At 44.8% G+C, this 24,545-nt stretch overlaps 1 protein-coding gene across 2 annotated transcripts in view; it reads right to left on the bottom strand.

The window, feature by feature from the left end:
- LMX1B (LIM homeobox transcription factor 1 beta) overlaps positions 1 to 24,545 on the bottom strand; it is a 196,147-nt gene that overhangs the window by 12,441 nt on the left and 159,161 nt on the right. For both annotated transcript variants that reach the window (XM_003339583.4, XM_001366100.5), the window contains exons 4-5: positions 7,687 to 7,919; positions 245 to 423 (exon numbers count right to left, since the gene is read on the bottom strand). In XM_003339583.4, the coding sequence (XP_003339631.1) occupies positions 245 to 423; positions 7,687 to 7,919 (412 nt within the window). The remainder of the gene's footprint in view (positions 1 to 244; positions 424 to 7,686; positions 7,920 to 24,545) is intronic.

Here is a 24,545-nt window from a genome sequence, read left to right as displayed (position 1 = left end):
TCAAACCCAGGGCTTCTGACCTCAAATCCAGAATGACCTCACCTTGATTGGTCAGCAAGAAAGAGCCAACTTCCAGGCCCCTTCTGCCCCAGGAACACAGGGATCCTTAGAAGGTGGCTTGGAGAGGATGGATCAGGGTAGTAAATACCCCGATTTCTCCCAGCTCAGGAGGAGAGGGAGCATGAATAGGAAGAAAGAAGCAATCTCTGTTAGTGGTCAAGCAGAGGTACCTGAGAGGACTCACCTTTCGACAGGGCTTGGAGGAAACCTCAAAGGAAGCCTTGAATGCTCTCCTCTGCTGTGTGGTGAGGATGGTCCTGGGCCGCTTCGGTCTCCTGGGGTCCTTCCCATCATCACTACCTTTGCCCTGGCCGCCCTGGCCTTTGGCTGGCTTCACATCGCCATCTTCCTCATCACTTTTCACTATGGACAACACATTGAGAACATGATTAGGGACCTTTGGGGCCACTAAGGAGTAGAAAAATCAAGATGCTGGCAAAACCTCATTCTAATAAGCCACCATCATCCTAGACATAGCTTCAGAGTCAATTCCCTGGTCGCCTCGGCCAGTGGCTCATATTGGCTGATGTGCTTCTTCTATTTGAGTTTATTTCTCCTTCTGGGATGGGGATGAGGGAAAGTTAAAAAAAAAATTTAAGTAGAAAAAATAACTCTAGTTCCCATTTCTATAGTGCCTCACAACCACCAAGTAGAAGCATTATTAACCTCACTTTACAGATGGGAAAACTGAGGTTCAGAGAGAGGATGTGGTTTGTCCATAGTCATTCAGCTATGAAATGTCATGGGCAGAACTTAAACTCGGGACCAAGACTCTTCCTACTACATCGGTCTGTCTCCCCTTTCCCAATAAAGGGCTACATCCAGCCCCTCTTCACCCCAATACCAGGGTCAGAGACTGAAATATCCAAAGGGGAAATGACAAGGGCTTCTGTGAGGGTTCTAGAGGAATGGATGATTGATAGGCAAGAAACGCTCAGATAAATAGAAATTCATTTACACAAATAATGGCAGTGCTTCAAGGCCCTATGATTTAATCAGAAACTCTCTGCTCACATAGATCATATGCATGTCTATCATCTATAACTTACTGTATCACAATACATAAATTTATACAATGCATATTCATAATCCTCCTACATGCACATACGTTTAATGTACACATTTATACTGTCCTACGTTGCTCAGCTGGCTGCCCTACTGTGGGACTTCTCTCACCTTCCCACCATGGCCCAGGAAGCTCCATTATTAGGAAAGCCTCCTCATCCTGATTCTTAGGTCCTTGCTATACTCTCCCTCATCATGACCTCTTGCCTCTAAGTGGAGTGTGGGGCTATGAATTCCAAGCCTCCATTTAGGAGAAGGCACAGTTCAGAATCTTCTCATTCCTCACCTGGCTGTATAATTGTGAGACTTCTCCCCGTGATCCACCATCCAGGACCGTCTCCTTTCCCATCCTCACCCCCAGTTTGAGCCATTTTGTGTTTTGTCTTGCCTCATTCGGCAGTAAGCTTCTCGAGGGCAGGGTCTGACTTTTTTCCCCCACATATTTCTATCCTCAGTTCTTAGCATGGTACCTGCCACGTGTTGTTGTTTAGTAATTCCAATAGTGTTCTACTCTTTATGACCCAATTTGGGGTTTTCTGGGCAAAGATACTGGAATGGTTTGCCATTTCCTTCTCTAGCTCATTTTACAGATGAGGAAACTGAGGCAAACAGGGTTAGGGGACTTGCCCAGGGTCACACAGCTATCAAGTGCTTGAGGCCAGATTTAAATTAGAGGTCTTCCGGACTTCAGGCCTGATGTTCTATCTGTTGAAGCACCTCATTGCCCTGCCTGGCACGTAGTAGATGTTTAATAAATGTCTATTGACTGACTATCCCTCATCCACACGTAATTTGAACACAGAGCAATATAGAAACTCAAACATATACTCATACACAAAAATTTCCACCTGGGGATATCAGAGCAAGTTTCAATCAATCATTAAACATTTATTAAGTGCTTATATGCTGGGCACTGTGCTAAATGCTATGTTTCATGGAGAAGGTGATAAGTCTGAGCTAAGCACTTAAGGGAAGAGAGGTCAGACAGAGATTTGGGGTAGAGGGAACAATATGAGCAAAGTCAAAGATGTGAGAAAATGAGGGGGACAGACAATAGTCCAACATGACTGGAACGGAGAGTGCATGAAGGCAAACAGTAGAAGGGAAAATGGGCAAAGCAGGTAGGAACAAATTATGAAGGACCCTGAATGTTGAATTAAGGAGGTTTCATTTTCCCCTCTAATGGAAAGAGTCCTGAATTAGGAACTGAGTTTTCATCTCCTTCCTATGTAACCTGTGATCTTTCTGGACCTCAGGCTCCTTTTCTGGAAAATGAGCGGGTTGGATGAGATGACTTCTAAGGTTTCTTTCAGTTCTAGAGAGCTATGATTCGATTAGGATGATGCTAAAGATGTGTGAGCAGAAGAGTGACATGGTCAAGCCTAGGGAAATGATTCCAGCAGCATCTAGTAGAATGTATTGGAGGGAAGAGACTAGAGTTTGATTGCTCACTTAGGAATGGATTAAGATAGCCCAAGTGAGACTTGACGAGGGCCTAAACTAGTGTGGTAGCAGCCTGAGGGGAGGGAAGGAGACTGATATTGTGGTGGTAGAATTGATAGGATTTGTCAAGGGGGGAGTGATTGTGATGGAAGAGCATTTGTGACTGGGCTGGTAGTGATACCCTCAATGAGAAGAGTGAAGTTGGTGTATTTATTTTATTACATGGTGACAATGGAGAACATCTTCGGGGCTGATTTCCAAAAGATAGAGATGGGAGAGTGGCTTAAAAAAGAAAATGAGAAATGTAACCTGGCATTGAGGAAGAGGGATGGAGAATTGTAATGAACTAAGTAAGAGCTGTGGGACATCCCAAGCAAAAACCCACTTTAAAATACATGTTCCTCATCTCTGCACTCCCAGCAAATGCAGCTGGACAAACATTTATTAAACTTGCTGGGTACTGGGATGAGAAAACAAAACAATTTAATAATTCTTGCTCTTAAAGATTCTGATTTCAGAAAAAGCTGGAAAGATTTGAGGGAACTGATGCAGCATGAGACAAGCAGAACTTGGAAAACATTGTACACAGTAACAGCAATATTGGATGATGATTATCTGTGAAAACGTGGCTACACCCAGCAATACAAGGATCTGGGACAATCTTGAAAGACTTATGATGGGGAATGCCATCCACCTCCAGAGGAAGCACTCTTGGAGTCGTCTTTCATATCACACATTTATGGTTTTATTTTGAGGATTTGATTATGTATGACTTTGCTTTTACAACAGTGACCAATATGGAAGTGGGTTTGTGAGAGCTATAATATCAATTGCAATCCAGGCATGGGGGGGCAGCCTGGGCAAAGGTATTGAGATGGGAAATGGAATATTGAGCCAGGGTAATGCCTGTATAAGTTAGAGGAGACAATGTTGGAGACAGTGTGGAGACAAAACAAACAAGACTCAACAAGTGACCACATATGGTGGGTGAGAGAGCAAGGATCTCACCTAGTCAATGGAACCCAAACACATAGGTCTGCATACAAGGACATTGTCCAGGTTCCTCCAGCCACAAATAATGACAGGAACACGTTCTAATGCAACCAAAAGACATACACTTGTACCTCCATGCACATACATAAAACACTCACATCCCCACCCATGTTTCACATCTTTATAAATAAAACATTCATGCCCATGTTCTCACATAGATAAACACGCTTCTGCACACAAAGGCACCATGCTGTAATGTGAAGAGCGCTTGGCCTGAAGTCCCAAGATAAATTCAGATTTTGTTTCCAACTTTTCTAACCTCCTAATCTTGGGCCAGCCCTTTTCCCTTTTGGAACTTCAACTTCCTCATCTATAAAATGGGAATAATAATTCTCATACTGCTTACCTCAAATGGCTGCTGCAAGGAAAGCATTTTAAAAACCTTAAATTGCTATAGTTAAAAACTATATGTGTGTGTGCATATATATAGTTAAAACCCCTAAGTGCTATTTATAACTTTAGGCTTATTTTTGTTTATTATGGGAGTGGTTTTTTTTTTTTGCAATGCATGCTGCTTAGCCTGGCTTAACACCTTGCACATAGTAGGCACTCAGTACATATTTGGTGAAAGAAGGTATAATTACATTCCTATAGCCAGAGTCCTAGTGGGGCAAGGAGAAGAACCTTATGGCTAGAGGTCTGGGTTCTAGATTAGAAGATGATCCATAATCACATATGGAACCTCTGCTTGTGGTGTGGTTTAGCCATCTTCCGCCATATCCAAGTCTTCATGACCCTTTGGGGGCTTTTCTTGGCAAAGACACTAGAGTGGATTTCTATTTCCTTTTCCAGCTCATTTTACAGATAAGAAAACTAAGGGGTACGTGACTTGGGCAAGGCCAAATAGCTAAAGTGTTAGATGCTGGATTTGAACTCCAGAAGATAACTGAGTCTTCCTGACTCCAGACCTTGGGTTCTATCCACCACTCCACCTTGCTGCTCCTAATTCCATGTGCTATTCATTTCATTTCATTTCAATTCAATTCAATGGAAGTATTAAATGCCTGCCATATACAGAAACTTGTGTTCCTTCAGTGGGAAATAAAGAGTGGAGATGAGACACTTCTTATCCACGTGGTGTTCATAGTCCAGAAGAAGGACATGCACCCACATACACACAAGACATGGATACAGATATGGTTTAGTGAACAGAACACTAGGCTCAGTGTCAGAAAATACAGGTTTGGGTCTTGGCACTGGATGCTTCCTAGATGAATGACTTGTTGACCAGTCATAATCCCTCTTGGAAGCGCCATAACTCGTCTGTAAAACGAAGGCTTGCCTCCTCGCAAGGCGGTTGTGAGCAAAGTGCTTGGAAAATCTCAAGAAAGAGATTTTATTACTGATCTTCTATGGTCCCACAGAAAAAAAAACCTTAAGGAATATAGAGCCTAGATGTAAGAGGATGGGGATGCGTGAATGAGCCTCTCTGTTTCCTGGCTTCCTTCTGGGGCTGTAGCAGTATGGCCAGTCCTGGCCAGGTTCTGGATCCAGGGATTAATATGATCAACCCAACAACGATCGAATCATTGACATTTATATAGCGCTTTACAGTTTACAGAGTGCTTCACATCCATGACCTCACTTGATCTTCACAACAACTCTGGGAGGTTGGGACACAAATGTATTATCCCAATTTTACAGAGGAAACTGAGGCCCTTCACTAAATCGACACAGATAGTAAACAGCAGATCTGAGACTCAGCCTAAGGCTTAGGTTTTATCGGCGAGTGACCATAGAGGTTGTGTGCTGCTGTTGTGTCGTTTTTCAGTCACGTCTAACTCTTTGTGGCCCCATTTGGGGTTTTCTTGGTAAAAGATATTGGAGGGGGTTGTTATTTCCTTCTCCAGCTCATTTTACAGATGAGGACATTGAGGTCCAGAGAAATAACTAAGTAAGTCACCAGGCTGGGTCTTGAGCTAATATGCTTGCTCTTTCAAGTAGCTCGGTTAGAAAAATAGGCCCAGGAAGTTTCTGCTCCCCTCTCCCTTTTAATATATAGGATTTACCTCTTCTCCTGTACCCCCCTCCCAGGGCATTTGGGTTGACTCAGGGTTTCTCCTACTCTTTGATGTTGCTCTCTGCCCACTTATGAACCTCTGATGTTAATGTCCTGTGACTTGCCATAGTGTATTCCTCAAATGATTTAAATAGAGGGTTCAGGTCCACTTCTTTCAGGAAATCTTAGATTAGCCCTCCCTCTGGTCACTTCTTTTTTTTTTTAACCCTTCCATCTTGGAGTCAATACTGTGTATTGATTCTAAGGCAGAAGAGCAGTAAGGGCTGGGTCATGGGGGTTAAGTGACTTGCCCAGGGTCATTCAGCTAGGAAGTGTTTACGGTCAGATTTGAACCCAGGACCTCCTATATCTAGGCCTGACTCTCAGTCTACTGAGCTACCTAGCTGCTCCCTGGTCACTTCTTTACTTACTCTGAACTCCTAAAGAACATTGTGTCTCATGTTAGTCTGTACTCATCTTATGTTCAACTCTTGATTTTCTTCCCACTATCTCTATGTCTCCTCCACTAGCCTCAGACCCTCAAGGTGGAAGAGCTCCTTAGGGTCTCTAATCCAAAGTCCCTTCAATTTCCCTTTCCCCAACTGGTACAGGTGCCCTCTAGTGTCCCACTGAAGTGAAATGTGTGTAATTAGAATTTCTATACCCTGATACTACTATTCCCAGCATCCCATTCTCCTTCTCACATTACATGCTGATGTAGGGAGGACATAAATTTTGTGTAGCTCCACCTCTCACTCTTTCTTCTCTTCTTGTTGCAGCTTTGGTGGAGTGGGCCTTTTAAACAGGCAAGGAGAATTTAGTCATGTGGTCTTAATTTTGTTAGGTAATTGGCTTTTTTTACTTCTATTTCCCTTTTATTCCTTCTACTTCAAGTGATTATTAATAAACTTTATAAAATATAATTCTTGGAGTGTTGGATATGAATTAAAATCCTACAAATGTAAAGATCTTGGCTTCCAGGGAAGTTAGTACTACACGATAAAGCCAGGTTTAATGTTGGGCAGCTCTGATTATTAGAATGTTCTTAATGTTAAGTGAAATCTTTCTCTTTATAAAGGTGCTCATTTCCCTGACAGACCCCAAAATACTTAAAGGTAGCAAAGATATTTCTCCTTACCTAGACAAAATATTACCTGTTCTGTCAACCTATTGAGAGGGGGGTGCAACCACATCCAGATTGCTGTTTCACTCTGTCAAGGCTCTTCCAAAAATGTGTTGCACCCAAATGGACACCATATTCTAAATGTGATCTGACTAAGGGAGAAGTTAGGGGAACCAGCCTTAGAGTCAGTTGCCCTGAGAGGCAGTAAACTCTCTGCTCTTCCCTGGCCAGTGATAGGCCTCAGAATGGTTGAGCCTCTGACCAGAAGACAGAGAAGTCCTTTCTCTTCCAAGACCATCATTAACTCACCAGTAGGGACTGACTTAGAGAAGGAAATGGCAAAGCACTCCAGAGAAAACCCCATGGGCAGTCATGGCATGCTATGATCTATAATATATATATATATATATATATATATATATATATATATATATATATATATATATATATATATATATATACATTGTTGTTCAGTCAGAGTCAGGCATGACTGAACAACAATAAGAATTGACTATTGAACTGTCACAGAACCTGCAGTGCTATACCAAGGGCCATACGACTCTCTTCGGGCATCATGAGATTGTGAGACTGGGGAATCAGATACATTTATCAGGGAGAAAAAGCTTCTGTTCCATCACAGAGGGCAGGTCCTGATGCTCTGAAGGGGCTAGCCAAGGCCTGTAGCTCCCTGCCTTGGAGGAGCCCTCCTAGGGATGTGGCCCAAGAAGAGACTGAGCCATTGGGTTTGAGAGGACCAGGCTGGGGCACAGGGCAGCAGCCCTGGAAAGTCCAAAGTCTCCCATGCATTGGGCTCTGGAGTGTTCCTCCTGTCCTGCCTCCTCCCAAGACGGATGCTCTCCTTGCCACTTGATTCTCTTCACCCCCCCAACCCGCCCCCATCAGCCCATGGCTCTTCCCAGAAGTGGGATGCAGGGGCACTCACCAGAGTCTGACTCATCTGGGCTCACAGAGCTGAGCAAGTCTTTCTCCTTCTCGTAGTCACTCTTGCAGAGCAGTTGGCCCTCCTTGAGCACGAACTCATCGCCTTTGCGGAGCTGCCGCTCACACACGCAGCAGCAGAAGCAGCTGAGATGGTACACGCATTCTAGGGCCCGCATCACGAACTCCGTGGGTGCGATCTTCTCCATGCAGCCACTGCACTTGGCTGCAAACAGTCTGTTGGGGGATAGGGGGGACAAGAAGACTTCAGACACAGGGTGGATCTCTCCACCCTGTTAAGTGGGACAGAGCCCTTGGCTGCAGGGGATGGGGGTGGTTGCTAAGGGAACAGGGTGGGTCTGCTCTTATAGCCCCCTTCTTCAAACCCCATCTCTACAGAGGCCACCTCTCAATGGGCACATATCTGTATATATGTATGTAATAGTTATGGCGGTCTGAGGAGTCTGCCCATTGGGCCTCTTGGGTCCTGATCCAGAAATAAGAGGAGCTTTGTTCCCTGAGCTCAGGCCCTCTCATCTGTTATTAAAGTTGGAAGGGACATTAGAGATCATCCAAACCCCTCATTCAACTCAGTTTTCCTGACTCCCATTCCATAGTTCTGTTCACTGGATGGTGGGACCCAAGGATGCCCCCAGGTTCTTGCCCCAGAGTCACTGTGAGCTGAGAGATACATGAGAAGAATCCCCCACCTCCTGAAATCTCCAAAGCATCAGGGGTGGATAGATGCCCTTGCCTTAGCTTCAGGCAGGAGCTTAGAGGATAGATGAAAGGAAAGACCGAGACAAGAGCAAGGACGCTAGTCACCCATAAAGAAGTGATTGTTTGTGCCTCGTCCTTTCTTGAAGAGAGGCGTACAACCACTCAAAGGGAGAATGGTACATACAGTGTCAGGAGTAGTTATTATGGATAGGCCTTTTTCTTTGTCAAATATTGAGGATAAGAAGGAGAAAAGATTTAGAAATGATCGCGATACAAAAACAAAAGATATCAACAAAACTTATGTTTTAATAGTTCTTTTCAACTGTTCCAAGCTTGTCTGGGGATGTTTCATTATAAGAGTGAGACAGGAACCAGCAGGCTTAAAAGAGAAGGTGGCCCCAGGCCAAGGGAGCCCCTTAACAGAAGGTCTGAGAAATTCCTCCACTCACCCACCCACCCATATCATCATGGTGCAGTGGATAGAGCACTGTGCCTGAAGTTAGGAAGACAAGTTCAAATCTGATTTCAGGCACTAGATATATGACCCTGGGCAAGTCATTTAACCTGACTCAGTTTCTTCAACTGTAAAATGGGGATAATAATATCACCTACCTCCCAAAGTTGTTGGGAAAATTTAATGAGATAATATTTGTAAAGGACTTAATCCACAGTAGGAACTTAATAGGCAGTCATTTAACAAAATCAATAAAAATTGAGTAAGTACCTTCTATATACCACGCACTGTGCCTAAGTGCTCAGAAAAAAAAAAGAGGCAAAGGACCATGACTGTCCTAAAGGAGTTCACAATATATACTTATACAACATATAAACAAATATAAGGTATATGAAATAAGCTATATATGGGATAAAGAGGAAAAGGAAAGCACTGGGAATTGAGCCCTTGGGGAAGGCTTCCTACAGAAGGTGGGATTTTAGTTGGAACTTCAAAGAACTCAGGGAAGTCAGTTGTCAGAATGGAGAAGGTAGAGTAATCCAGGGATGGAGTACAGACAGAGAAAATACCCAGAGAGGAAAGGTAGGGAATGTCATTCATGGAAGAGCCAGGAGATCAGCGCCATTGTCTCAGAGAGTACATGCTGAGGAGTAAAGTGTAAGAAGCCTGGGAAGATAGAAGAGGGCTAGGATAAAAAGGGCCTTGAATTACAAAAGAGCATTTTGTATTGGCTCCCTGAAGCAATAGGGAGCTACTGGAGTTTATTGAGTAGGGCAGTGACATGATCAAATGTGTTATAGGAAAACCACTTTAGTAGTATCACAAGAAAAGTTGGATTGGAGTGGGGAGAGACTTGAGAATGGCCAACTATTGTCATCATCCAGTATGAGGTAATGATGACCTGCACCAGATAGGTAATAAGGTCAGAGGAGAGAAGGGGGTATATTTGAGAGATGCTGCAAAGGTGAAATGAGCAGATCTTGTCAAAACTTGGTTATGGCAAGATGGAGAATATGGCTGTCTTTGTGTGTGGCTGAGATGGGGTGGATGAGTAGTTCATGAGAAGTGAGGAGGTTGAGGAACTGAATAGGGGAGTGTTTGAGGGAGAGCCAATATATAGGAAGTCGTCTAGTACAAAAGCAAGAGTTGGGGAGGGCAGAAAAATTATGAGTACTTGTTGAGGAAGGAAGGGGAGAGACCTGAAGGAGACAACAGCTACCATGATTTTGCATGGGTGGTAGACAGGAATAGCAGAACCTCAAAGGAAGAAAGGTGACTGAGTGATGGCAATAGATGGTGGACCTGGAAGTGGAAATGGAAATCAAGGACTATTCCAGCTCTCCTGCCTCGACCAATGAGCAGAGGGGAATCAGTGAAGGTTCAACTAATACTAGAGAGAAGAGTAGCCAGGGAGGCTCTGTTGTTTTACCTGGAGCTTTCTGTGATTTAAAAAATGGTCCCATGAGTGACTCTGAGCTCCCAGCAATGGATGCCATTCTGCCTTGAGGAGACATCTGGCATTGACTTTGAAGCCTAATTACTAACGCTGCCCCCCAGGACAGTTATCTCCATCTCCCTTGCCTTGACCCCAGGCCAGGCTTCTGCAGGGTGCCCACCTCTCTCCACTGACTGGCTTATTAGTTGTTTGTTGGGACCTCAGCTTCTTCTCATCCTGTGCCTGCCTCCTGCTTCCAAAGGGCCCTCTGCTTCCGCCTCTTTGTGGGCAAACAGTTTGTAATTGTTTTATTACAACTAATTTATTACGAGCTGGAAGCGCCCAAGCTGTTTCCGAAAAATTTGCTGTTTGAATTAAGTTCAGTTCAAGGGGTTTGCTCAACAGACTGACTAAGGAGAGCAGATCTGGGGCCTCCTGGTTCTGGTGGGTTTGTTTACCAAAGGCTTGTCTCGGGGCAGGCAGCGAGAGGGAGAGCTCCCTGCTTCAAGTGTGCTGGGTGACAGACATTGCCTGCTTGCCAACCTGGACCTGGGGAGCTCTTCAGCCTGGCCCTTGCCTGGCCAGCCTTCAGTCATGGGGCAGGTGCCTTAGCCTGTTCCCCGGTTGCTGTGGGGCTATTTCTAGGGGTTATCAGCATCTCCTATTCAAGGGGTTATCAGCACCTCCTCTGCAGAGGGAAGGAAGAGCAGATGGATGGACACAGAGTCAAGTCTGGGCCAATGGAAGGAGGGCAGGCAGGCAGCACTCATTTCCTGTGGAGGGAAAGGAAACTCTCCTATCTCTTGGGATATCTGGGGAGGGAGAGCCCCTTCACCATTCCCTCTCCAGGATGCATGAGTTTTTCCAGTTGCCAGCAGAGCTAGCTTCTCTCCACCAACTGGGCTTCCAGCTGCCATGCTCAGGTTGACCTGAACTTTTAATGTTATTTATGATAGCCGGCATCCGTGGCTTAATATAAAAGTATGCTGGTGCTTCTATGAATGTGTGTGCATGTGTCTACATGAGCTTATATCATGTGTCTACAAGATGCTTATAGCAAAGCATATATGTGTGTGTGCGTGGGTGCATGTTAGGTGCCAACCCATGGCTGCCTGTGTGCATCTCTATATTTAATTATGCACATGAGTTGATCTGTGCATGTGTGTTTGCATATGCAACACACACTCAAAGGTATGCCTATTCACATATTTCTGGGTACAGATGACCTGTGTGATTGTGAGAATTTGTGGGGGAGCAGGGTTGGGAACTGCTCCCCTGAACTTAGGGGAACTGAGTCTGGCTGCTTGAGACTCAAAGACCTAGGCCTCAGGCACCACTGGGGAGGAGGAGAGAAAGCCAACTCTCTAGATGCCTAGCATATCCTCTAGACCCCTCCCTGAGTAGCAAGGGCGACCTCAAGGCCAGGACAAGGGAGAGGATGCATACATGAAACTCAGAGGAGGATGGATGCTCCAGAAAGTGCAGCTCAGAGTGTGGAGCTGAATTAAGCTCAGAGGTTGGGGACAATTAAAGGATTTAGAGAGGAAAGGGACTTTAGAGATTATCTGGTCCAACTCTCTCTTTTTACAGATGAGGAACCTGAGGCCAGAAAAGGTGAAGTGACTCATGCCCATGGTTGCACTGCAAAAATGTGTCAGAATTAGAACCTTGGTCTCCTGATCACAAATCCAGGGCTTTGGCTTGACTTGTCCTGCTGTGGGAGTTTAGCAAGGGGCTGAGTGAAAGTCCAGAGCATCTAGCCTAGCGGGGAAGTGGGGCCTCCATCCAGCACCATCTTGAAATTTGGGGACCAAGGAGGCAACTCTCAACCCATATTAGACATTGGTCTTGGCTAGTGGGGGTAAGAAGCCAGTCTTGAACTTGAAATCCCCATCTCTATTCTTAGAGATAATGCTCTCTCTAAGAATTAAGGCCTAGGAATGCAGAGAATACAGGATTTGAAATCAGATCTTGGAATAAATCCTGGTTGGGATGCCATCTATGTGCTTTGGGTAAGTCACTTCTCTTCCTTTGGGTCTCAGTTTCTTCTATTAAATGAGGGGGACTGGGCTAGATGATCTCCAAGGTCTCTTCCAGCTCTAACAATCTACCCCAAGCTCCCTTCCAGCTCTAAGACTTATGAAACTATAACACAGCAAATGCTGGCTGATGCTGGAATCTCCTAAGCTGTGGCCAGCCTGTGGGATCCCACTCCTCCAGCCCCCTCCCTTTCCTGCCCCCCCTTTCAGCTGACCACTCTGCTCCCCTATCTTTTATCACTGTCACATGTCTGCATTTTTACAGCCACTGTTCCTCACCACACTTTGATGGAAAAATTTATGAAGAATCAAATTATTGCTGCTAGGAGAGAATTAAAACAATTTTTCATTTACCAAGTCCCTGGCACTGCTCGGCGGTGCGCCACCTTTGGGAACGCCATCGCTCTTCCCTCCCCGCTCCCATCCCTCTTTATGGCCCCGCAATTGTGCGGCACAGATTACGGCTGTAATTTTCCCCTAATCTGTTCTGGAGCCCAGAAACTGTCATCAGAGTGAAGCGCACCAATGGCATTCATAATGGCAAGGTCGTAATTTGAGCCAGAGCCGTGCGTGGCTGAGCCCAAGGTGGTAATGGAGCTATGGGGTGAGGCACTGGTAGACATGGACCTGGGTACCCTCCCTCAGAAGGCAGGACCGCAAGGGATGTGTCTGTCAGGGATCCACCTATGTGTCTGCCTATAGAAGTGACAAATCTGGGGACAAAGGAATTTTAAACCTGGGGAAGCTATCATCTAGGATATCTGTGAAGGGTCAAGCGATAGGGCCCTGAAAGAAATGGAAGACACCTATGTGCAAGAGACTTTGGACACAGATTTAGGGAAGATTCCTGCTGTCTAAATCCTGGGATTTAGAGCAAGAAGGGATCTTAGAGATTAATCTAAACCAATCTCTTCGCTTTGCAGCTGAAAGGAAATTGCCCAAGGTTACAGAGGAAGCAAATGGTGAATCTGGGATTTGAACCCACATCTTCTGATTTCCAAATACAAGGTTCTTTCCACTATAGAAAATAGGGTGTGTTCATGCCATCTTTACTCCTGAAGAGTCATTCACAAATTTTATCAGGAGCATCTTTTCCCAATTCCCTCTAGCTGTATCTATCCCTTTCCTTCCATTTCTCTCACCCTATTGCTTCCTTCTCTGTATTTCTTCCTGCCTTTTTAGATCAGGAGTTAACCAAGGATCCATGGACTCCTAGTAGATGGATTTCAGGATATCCATGAATTTGGATGGGGGGGAAATTACATCTTTATTTTCAAAACTGAAATTCATCATTTACTTCAATTCTTTAAAAATAGTATTCTACTTTAGCTGCTTTTCCTTTTTTTCCTATCCTTCCTGTCCCTCTCGAGAATCTGCTCAGATTCAAGGGGAAGTCACAGGGATAACTTATTTCTCAATTCCCTTTAGAATCAAATTTAATTCTGTTGCCATTGCTATGGTCCTTGGGAACCCTGAGATCTCAGGGCAGAGGGTAGCCTAGAATACACTGTGGCATCCCTTTTACTTAGTTTCCTCTTCTGTAAAAATCAAAGGACTGAACTAGAATGTCTGTTAGATCTTTTCCAGATCTAATAAGCTATATTCTCTATGTGGAAATTCTCTATTCTAAAAACCCTCCCTAACATTCTAGATTTCAAAGGCACTTCATTCTATGCCTATATGCCTTCAGGTGGGAAAAAAAATAAATCAAATTTTCCCTTGCTGCTGTCTAGGCTGCATCCTCTTTTCTCCCTTTCTCCATGTCCTAGCCTATTCGTACAGTAATTCTTCTATATCTCTGGGATTCAGGCCACGTGAATTCTCCTTGGGCAAGAGTTCATTGGCTGGGTTCATCCGCCCTTGGTCATCAAGAACAGCATAGCAGAGGTTGTGTGTGTGTGTGTGTGTGTGTGTGTGTGTGTGTGTGTGTGTGTGTGTGTTGGGGGGGGGTGGCCTTATTTGGGACTCCTGTAAAGCACTCTAAAGCCTTTGCCTGTTCAGTGGTGGGGGCTGAGACAATTGTGGCCAACCCATCAGTGCAGCCAATTTAACAACTGATTTGCAAAGGAAGCTCTGTTAGGCGTGTGGTGCTAATGTCCTTGCAGTGGGGGGTCTATTGCTACTTTCTCCAAACTCATCAACACAATCTATTATTAATACTTCTCGAAAGGCTCTGCTGGGTTATTGCTGCGCAGTGGCAGATACTCGGGGTGTCATCTGTTATCTATATTGCAAAAACATGGGGAATAAAACAAAATGGGGAGACTTTATAAACAAAATGTGTCATTGGTTTGGTCTCGGAGCATCTCCCATGTATAACTCGGCAGGGGGCAGGGGGAGGGTTCTAGGAAGGGGAGCTCGGAGGAAGGCAATGAACTATTGTCTGAAGTTAGGGGGCTGCCTTTTGTCTGCTGGTACTGTGGCACGATAGGAAGAACAGTAGATTTGGAATCGAGGACCTGGGATCAAATCCTATTTTGGCACTTGATATCTGTGTGACCTTCCCTTCCCTTCCCTTGGCCTGGACTTTCTCCTTTGCAAAAGGAGATCAATCAATCATTCTTACATCACTTAACTTCCGGGATGGTTGAGAGGAAAACGTTTGGTTTACCTTAAAGGGTTATAGAAATGGGGGCTATTCTTTGCCCCAGACCGTAAGCCTTATGAGGGCAGAGGCTTTACTAATCTCAACCTGGTATATAATTTTTAAGCACAGTGTAAGCACTTAATAAATGCGTATTGACTTCATGTTTGTTGAATTGTATTGATTTGGCCTGAATTAAGCCAGTAGTCCCCCAAAGACAAGGCTAGCTTCCTCCCAGACTCCAGCCTTCCTTCCCAACCCCCTCCCAGCCTTTTGTTAGTTGAAAATAAACCACCTCTTCAGCACCTCCTTCTCATTCTCCCTGTTTCCTCCCTTGGTCACTGGGCATTATTTGGGAGCCTGTAACTCCTATTTGTTCCTGGGTGCATCTTCCTGTCTCCCATTGTGGGCTGCATTAATCCCCGATTTTCCTTTCCAAGGAGCCTATTCTCCACGGGGTGGGAGGGAATGTGCAGGCTTGACTCCCTGCTATAGCAACGGGCCCTCCCCAGGGTGGCCCCACAATCTCCTCCGGCCAGCCGGACGCCGTTCCCAAGTGGAGCTGCCCCCAGTAAATCCTCCTTCAAGAAACAAGGCGGATTATGGGGGTCGCTTGCGGCAGACTGAGCCCAGGCCCTCCTCTCTATAGAGTCTCACTCACTCAGAACCCTGCTGCCGCTAACAATGAAACCCCACTCAGCGCCGCCCAGGAGGACACAAGAGCCGGATTGTGCAGGGGCCTAATTCCACTTTAATACCTTTCCAAGTGCCCAAGCACTCTGAGATGGCAATTTAACCCCCGAGACCCCGCCAGAGCCCTGCCACAGACTCAGAGAAGAAGAAGAGAATATTTGCGATGGGAGGGCCTTTAATTAGAACTGGGGAATGGCTTCAAGATGGCCTGATCCTCCATGTCCCACGGTTTGCAGGTGAAGAAGCAGATGAGGAAACGGGGAGTGATTTGCCCAGAATCACCCAGCTAGGAAGGCTTGGGCTCTAAGCCTTCTCTCTCTCGGAACCACCCCAATTTCTCATGGCTCAGTCCCAAACAGGAGCTGAGAGCTGTAGGGACCCACACTTCCAAGCTGGTCCTGCTCCAGAAAGGGCCTTCCCACTCATCGTCGCTTGTTTTAAGTCATGTCCCTGGCTACAGGTGACTTTGGGTAAACCCCTCCTGCCAATGGTTGTAGGGCCAGGTTTGCTACTTAGGAAGTTTAGATACACCGATCCTTGAATGTTAGAGCTGGAGGGACCTTAGAACATAAAATATTAGCATTGGAAGGGACCCAAAAGATTGTCTCGTTTCCTTGTTTCATAGATGACAAGTGAGGTCCTCAAAGAGGAAGTGACTGGTCCAAGGTCACCCAAGTTGGTAATGATAGAGTCACTCTGGTCCTCTGATTCCTAGGTTTATTCTCTTTGCCCTATAACATGCTTCTTCTCTCAAGTACCCAGGCTCTAGTTGTTAAGGCCAGATTCCAAAAGGTACCTGGGGGCAAAGGGGAACCTTCTCTCCATCAAAGGGACTTGTTAAACCACTGAGAAAACATTTCTAAGTTAGACCCCAAGAAGCCACAGCTCTGGATCTAGGTAATGAATGGGTTTCCCCATGCCTTGTCTTGAGTCCCTTTTTGTGTCCTCAGGGCTTGCGTTAGGGCATCAGCAGGCACACACACACACACACACACACACACACACACACACACACACACACAGTCACAGACACACAGACAAACACAGACTTGGCCACTCAAGATTCTATCACTGAATACACTGTGATCATCCCACAGATCCTCCAAGACCCTGTAATTGACTCAGAAATCTCCTCATTGACCTCCCTTCTTTGACTCCCCCTCACCGATTTCTCAGCCCACCTTTTCAAGGTCTCTTGAGAGTCTTCGTTGTCCCACCATGAGACCTTTCCTTACTAACCCTGCAAGAGTTAGAGAACTGACCTTCCCCAGGCTCCCATCACTGATCCCCCAGAGATTCCTTCACAGATTCTCTAAAATTCCTTCCCCGACTCTCCAAACTCCAATCAATGATATCCATTCCTAGTTGCCCTTGGGACAAAAGTCTCTTTACTTTGTTCTTGTTAAATATTTCATATACACAAGAGGGAGCACACCTAGCCCAGAGAGACTGTTTGTTTAATCCAGAGACTTTAACTTCTTTATCCAATGCTTGCTGGCCACCTTTCTTGGGAATACACACTGCAATCAGAGTAAAATACTGCTGCTGCTGCTGCTCAAAACATCTGTGGTTTTGTCTTTGGGGAGAGCACTTCCCTACTAAGTTAAAATAACCCCATTTCTATTGTGCTATAAGGTTTGTCTCACAACCACCCTACAAGGTAGGTAGTGGAGGCATTTTCATTCCCATTTTACAGATGAGGAAATAAAGACTCAGAGAGTTCACGTTACTTTTCCCTGATTATATAGGTTAGGATCATGGGATTTAGTGGTGGAACGGACCTTAGTAATCCCCCCAATCTAACTCCATCATTTTACAGATCAGTAAACTGTGGTAATGACTTGCACAAAGTAGCAAAGCCAGGATTCACACTCGATCCCTCTGACTTAAAATCCAGTACTTTTGCCACTAAAGTGTTGTCCAACAGGACTCTCAATTCCAAATGACCTTTGGCACTTCCAAAACTAAGCCATCTTAGAAGATCATGGTAACTTCCACAGATGATAGTGAAAAGAGGCTCCAGGATCAAGAAGCCATTCCCTGGAAGCATGTAGAGAAATGTTACAGCAATAATAAAAGGACCAAGTCTCCCAAGGGAAACATGTTGAGGGTTGTGGAACTCATTGGGAGAGTTCTGGTGTGTTGGATGGAAAACGTTACATTATAGCTCAGCAGAAGGGGAAGGTGGGTGAAGGGGGAGAGTCCTACTTGAGAGGTTCAGAGAGTGGGAAAGAGAAAGTCTGCTTCAGAACATTACAAAAGGGAACTTTTGTTTAAGGGAAAGATTCATTCACACACAAACATAACACAGAACCAAAGCACATATGATCTCATGTTCCATTAAGACTATGGCAGCTAAGTGCTCTGATGGTAGTTGTTTTTTTCAAACAAGTTCAACTCTTTATGACCCCATTTGGATTGGCTTGGGGGTTTGTTTGTTTTTGGCAAAGACACTGGAGTGGTTTGCCATTTCCTTTTTCAGCTCATGTGACAGATGAGGAAACTGAGGTAAACAGGATTAAGTGACTTGCCCAGGGTCACATAGCTGATAAGTGCCCAGAGCTACATTTGAACTCCTGGACATGAATTTTCCTGATTCTAAGTCCAGTGTGCTATCCATTGGGCTACCTCACTGCTTCCGGTACAATGAATAGAGAACTAAATATAAAGTCAGGAGAATCTGAGTTCAAATATTTCCTTGTTAATAGTAGTGCACCTACCTCCTAGGATTGTTGTTAGGATCAAAACTGTAAAGTGTTTAGTACAGTGGGTACTTAATAAATATTTGTTTCTTTTCTTCCTTAAACAGAGCACAAGGCAATATTGACATGGAAGGATCACAGAACTAATGATTCTCCATCTCAAAAGTCACCGGGTTCAACCTGTACCTGAGCAGGAATTTCCTTTTGTAATATCCTTGCAAGGTGACTGCCCCCTGGACACCTCCAGTGACTCAGAACTCCTCATCCTACCAAGTGGCTCTTTCCCTGGCTAAACAGATCTAATTGCGAGGAAGTACTTCCTTCTATTGAACTAGAGCCTATCTTCCTGGATCTCTTCCTCATTGCTCCAAACATGTCTCTGGGGCAAAGAATAATAAGCCTTCTTTCATATGATAGCACTTTAGATATTTGAAGACAGCCAACAGCCTTCCCAGTCCAGGTTTGCCCTTTTTTAGGCTAAATATTCCCAATTCCTTTAAGTGAATAAAAAAACAACAACAAAGAAACCCTTACCTTCTGTTTTAGAAAAAATCCTTGATATCAACTGCAAGGCAGAAGACCAGTAAAGGCTAGTCAATTGGAGTTAAGTGTCTTGCCCAGGGTCACACAGCTAGGCAGTGTCTGAGGTCAGATTTGAACCCAGGACCTCCTCCCATCTTCAGGCCTGGCTCTCTATACCACTGAGCCATCTAGATGCTTCCCTTTAAGTGATTCTTGCTTGGCATCATTGTCAGGGTCTCTCCTATCTTGTTTGCTTTCTTCAAGACATACTCCAGCTGCTCAATGCCCTTCCTAAAGCATAGTGCCCAGGATGTAATTTGAATTCAGCTGAGTTAGTTAAAGTAAAGTTTGTACAAGTGACCCAAAGTACATCTCTGGTACTTAATTTTTGTCTTGACTTTTAGCCTATTTTTGCCCTCTCTCCCTTTCTTTTTAGTCATTGGTTACTAGCTATTCCTGCAGAGCACCAGTTCTGCCAGGTCCTACCAAACTGGTTGGAAACAAAATGTGAGTCCATCTTTCATTGTCTGGGGACTGTCCTGGCTAAGTTTAGAGAGACCCATCATCAGAGGGCTGGCACCTAGGGCACCAAGTCTTTTTGGCTTCAACAATTCATTCTGTGCTTATGACATGCTTCCTACACGCTAGATACTTTGTTAGGTGCTTGGCACCAAGTGACTAAATAAACAAATTCCTGACCTCAAGGAGCTGCCATTTTATTTATTGGGGAAGTCATGAAATCATTCAAGGAGTCATGGAAGGCTTGTCATTGGGTTGGTAAAGAGAATGGCCATAACAATGATCATGGTGGTGCAATCATAGAACTCCAGACCTACAAAAAGAATATTTGTAGTTTTTTTGGTTCAATATTAAGTCTATCATTGGCTACATGACCTCACAAGAAAATATCAAGTCACCTGATAACAATAGATAGAAAAGGTACTGTACTTCTGTGTTCAAATACCCCTTGTTACTGGAGGTACCCCTTACTGGAGGTACCAGTTAGACCAGGCATTATGAGAGCCCCCAGGGATTTTCCCCATTCCCATGCCATCCTGTTCATAGCAACTGGCAGTGAGCCCCAAGAGCCTATAAGAAACAGGTTGTGGGGAGCCCTTTCTCTTCTCTCTCCCCAGTTTGCATTGGCAAGTTCCTACCCCTTAATGTTGACTCTATCCATCCCCACATCCCTATCCCAATCTGAAGTGATCCAGAGGTTCTTTTTCTATTTTGACCCTCACGAATATTATCCCCTTCCCAAGAGTCACTGATCTGGGACAGGGATACTCATATCACTTGGATGATCATGGAGTCAACCCCTACAACTTTTCTGTGGAAAAAGCAGGTTGCTGAGCATGCCCTGATATTGCTCCCTGGACATTGCCATCTGACCAGCCTTTGCCATTTGTTTCCGAGACCTAAGGACCAATGGGTCTTTTCATCTGCCCTACAAGTGAACACTTCTATATGAACACTTGAACTGAAATCAATGAATGCCTAATATGTGCCAGGCATTTTCTTGGGTGTGAGGTATGCAAACTCAATAAATGAAACCATCTCTACTCTCCAAAACTTATATTCTAATAGGCAGATGTGGACATTGATGAGAATATACAAATACAAATTTTAGAATATACATGTACAAGAGTAAATACAAACAAATGCAAGACCGTTAAATATGAGGCACTAAGGGAAGCTACTGCCACTTTGAGATAATTGGGGGAAAGTTCATGTGGAAAGCAGTGCTGGTGCTGAGTACTGAAGAAATCAAAGGATTTTAAGAGGCAGAGATTAAGAACGAGTGAATTCCAGGCATGGAGAGAGACAGTACCATGACAAGAAAGAGATGGGAGAGAAAGAACTATGAATGAGGAGGAACAGTGTGAGAGGAGGATTAGTGTACAACAAGGCTGAAAAGATTGGTCAAGACAAGATTGTGAAGGACTTTAAAGCAAAACGGAGAATTTTATATTTTATCCCAGGGGAAGTAGGGAGCCACTAGAATTTATTGAGCAGGAGATTGGTATCAGTACTTAAAGAAAATCATTACAGAAGCTGTATAGAGGGTGTAGTGAAGTAGTGAGAGGTAGGAGACTAATTAAAATTCTGTTGCAATAATACACATGACTGCTGACAAGGGCCTGAACCCGAGTGGTGCTGGGTGAGTAGCGAAGGATTTGGATGTGACAGATGTTGTAGAAATAGAAATGATAATATTTGGTACATTATCGAATATTGAATATCTTTCTTCCTTTCTTCCTTCCTTCCTTGCTTGCTTCCGTCCTCTCCCTCTCTCTATCTGGGGGCAACTAGATGGCTCAGTGGATAGAGAGCCAGACCTGGATACTGGAGGACCTGGGTTCAAATCCAGTCTGACACTTTTTAGCTGTGTGACCCTGGCCAAGTCATTTAATTCCCATTGCCTAGCCCTTACCACTCTTCTGTCTTGAAACCAATACTTATTAAGAATCAATACTATGTATTGAATATGATGAAAGAATCAATACTATGTATTAAAGTGTCTAGGGCCAGATTTGAACCCAGGTCCTCCCATCTCCAGGCCTGGCTCTCTATCTACTGTGCTATCTAGCTATCTCCTTTGCCTTGCTTTCCTATGTCCCTCCCCAGGTACAGAACCAGCTTCTCCCTCTCCCTTCTTGACCTTGTTCCCTTAGGCTTCCATCTCTTCCCTTTTCAGACCTCAACCCTTTCCTCTGTCTTTCAGGGGGTTGGGCCAAGACTACCTAGATGACATTGGTCCTTGGTATACTATATTCCAGGTTCCTGCTCAGAGAACTAACTCTGGGTCCATCAGAATGCTTCTTGGAGCCATGCCAAGATTGGGAAGAGCTAGGTTAGAACTGGGGTGAGCTGGTCTCAGATTTGGGGAGAGCTCAGGTAGAATGGGCAAGTCAGCTTGGGAAAAGAAGGAGCTAGATCAGAATGGAGAAAATGGGTCTAAGATTTAGGGAATCTGGATTAGGATTAGGAGAACTGGACTGAAATCAGGGGAGTCTGGCTGGAACTGATAGCAGTGAATTGTAATGGGGGCAGGTGAGCTAGGGTTAGCAAGTCAGGGTTGGCATGGATACAGCCAGGTGTAAATTAGCAGATATAGTCAGAATTGGGAACTGCTGGGCTGAGATGAATAGACTTAGTCTGAAATAGGAGGTGAGGAGGCTATAACTGGGGGAGAGATGCTGAGGGAGGGAATTAAACAATGTTTTTAAGAAAGTCAATTGGCCTGGGCTAGATTGGAGGAATGGGGCTATTGGCGCAGTTCATGCCTTCCTTAGCTACTAAGGAAACCCTATTCCCTGAGGTCAGACTAAGGTCTTGGACTAATATTTTATTTATCAAGGTTCCTTCTAGCTCTAATATGCTAAGTTCTATAGCCCCTATTACAATTCTGACATTATATATTCTAGAATATTCTAATAGCACTGAATCTCTGATAGCAACTCTGCCTCTAAACCTCAATTTCCTCATCTATAAAATGGGGTCATTTTGTCATCCTGGATGCCATTCCCTAGATCCATGTTGGCAAACCAATGGCACATGTTCACCTGTGTGCTAGAGGGGGTTACTCTGATCCCCCTCTCCTCTGTGCCTAAGGACATTTCTCACATGACCCGTCTCTCTGCCCTGTAGCCCAGTTTGAGGAACATTTCCTATCTGGGGTAATTTGGGGGCACTCACAGGTGGCTTAAGAGTATAGTTTGGGCACGTGATCTCTAAAAGGTTCGCCAACACTGTCCTAGATGGTTTCCATGATTCATCCAAATTAGGATATTCTGTGTTCTAAGATGCCTTCCAGCTCTAACATTCTAGGAATTTATGAGGCTAAGTGCTTTGTAAACCATAAAACACTATATCACTGTGAGTTAGTATCCTCCTTGCCTCACAGATGTCTTGTCCCAATGCTAACCAACACCTCAAAAGGATACCTACCAAGGTTCTTGTCATTGTTCCCACTGCTGCTCACATCTCCCCTAGATCAATTGCTCACAATTTTAAAATATTAGAGGAAACACCAGGGTTCATTCCAATTCTAGTCTCTGAATTAAAAAAGAGAAAATAAGTGATTTCTAAATGTGTGACATTGGGTAAGTCATGTCAGCAAGCCGGGCTCCATTTTTCTCCTCTGAAAAACAAGGAATTAAGACTATGTGGCCTCTGAGATACCTTCCAGCTCTAGGTCTATGATCAGGTGGGGAGAGAGATTATCATCACCATTTGACAGAAAAGGAAACTGAGTTCCATGGAAGAGATATGCTGAAGGTCCCATCTATAAAAAGGGACAGAGTTGGGATATGAACCCAAGTTTCCTGGCCAGCGTCCAGTTCCTTTATACTATGTCCCCTTTTGAGAGAGCCAACTTCTGGCTAGTGGAAACCAGAGGGAAGAAGGAGAAGGTCCATATACAAATCCAAAAGCCAGGGGAGCTGAGGCTTTCAGGGTGACCCATTGTGGTGGGAAAAGTCCTGGGGTGGGAGTCAAAAGGTCTGGTTTTCAATTCCTGATATGGCTTTCTCTTCTTAAATATTTCTAAAGCACTGTTCTGGATCCCTCCTCACTCCCACCATCCCCCATGTTGTCCCATGCACATCTATGTAGACATCATGTTCTCCCAGTACCAACACCCCCCCCCAAGCCCATCCAGATCTGTAACTACAAGGCACCAGAGGAGTGTGAGCTATTATTCTAACTTATACAAGCTTGGGCAAATTACTTCCTTGCTATAAACCTCAGTTTCCCCATTTGCAAAATGGGGATGATCACATTTGAGCTTCCTACTTCACATAGTCACTGTGGAGGAGGTACTTTGTAAACCTTTGGGTGCTCTGGGAACAGCAGTAGGTGACTCAGTGGATAGAACAAGGGGCCTGGAGTTGGGAAGACACAAGTTCAAATCCAGCCTCGGGTACTCACTAGTTGTGTGACTTTGGGCAAGTCTGCATCAGATTCCTCATTTGTAAAATGGGGATAATAAGAGTATCTACCATTCAGGGTTGTTGTGAAGATATGAAGAGATATAATATTTGTAAAACGCTTAGCAGAGTACTCGTTCCATGGTAGGTGCCTGGTAAATGCTTGTTTCCCTTCTTTGGTAAAGAACAAGGAAGCCTCCCTTCGGGCTGGTTGGAAAGGTTGTCCTTCTCCTTTTTGGGGTCCCCAGTCTCTGGTCCCAGGGCTCCCCTGAGGCCTCGCAGAGAGGCAGTGTAGTAGAGCAGAACATGGTCTAGATTTAACGCTAACTCAGAGTTAGTAAATGGTTGTATGACCAGGGGCTCTCTCAGGAAGGTTCTCAAAGAGCTGTTGTTCATAGGATCATTATCTGCTGGGTGACCATAGACAATTCACTTCCCCCTTTCTGGGCCTCAGTTTTCTCATCTATAAAATGGGAATAATCATCAGGCCCTACTTAGCCATTAGGAAGAAAGTGCTTTGTAAATGAAACTGTATCCTTGTTACACATTATCCAGGGCAAGAGGTGGGCAGAGAGCCTCAGAATCTCAGTCAGGAAGACCAGGGTGCTAGTCCTGCCTCTGAAACAGCCTTGTTCCATGACCATGGGCAGATCTTGGGCACTCTCAGTGCCCTGGGCTATTCTCTTGGACTCTACTGCTTCCTCTCCCGGGAGCTCTCTGTCCCTAAGTCCAGTCCAAAATGTAGAAAAAGCCAGTGGCTGGAGCGAAGGCCCAGGCTTGTCA

Source organism: Monodelphis domestica, chromosome 1, assembly GCF_027887165.1.
Source record: "Monodelphis domestica isolate mMonDom1 chromosome 1, mMonDom1.pri, whole genome shotgun sequence".
Lineage (NCBI taxonomy): Eukaryota > Metazoa > Chordata > Mammalia > Didelphimorphia > Didelphidae > Monodelphis > Monodelphis domestica.
Note: the sequence above shows the minus strand (reverse complement) of the source record. Positions and strands in the feature narration are given on the sequence as shown.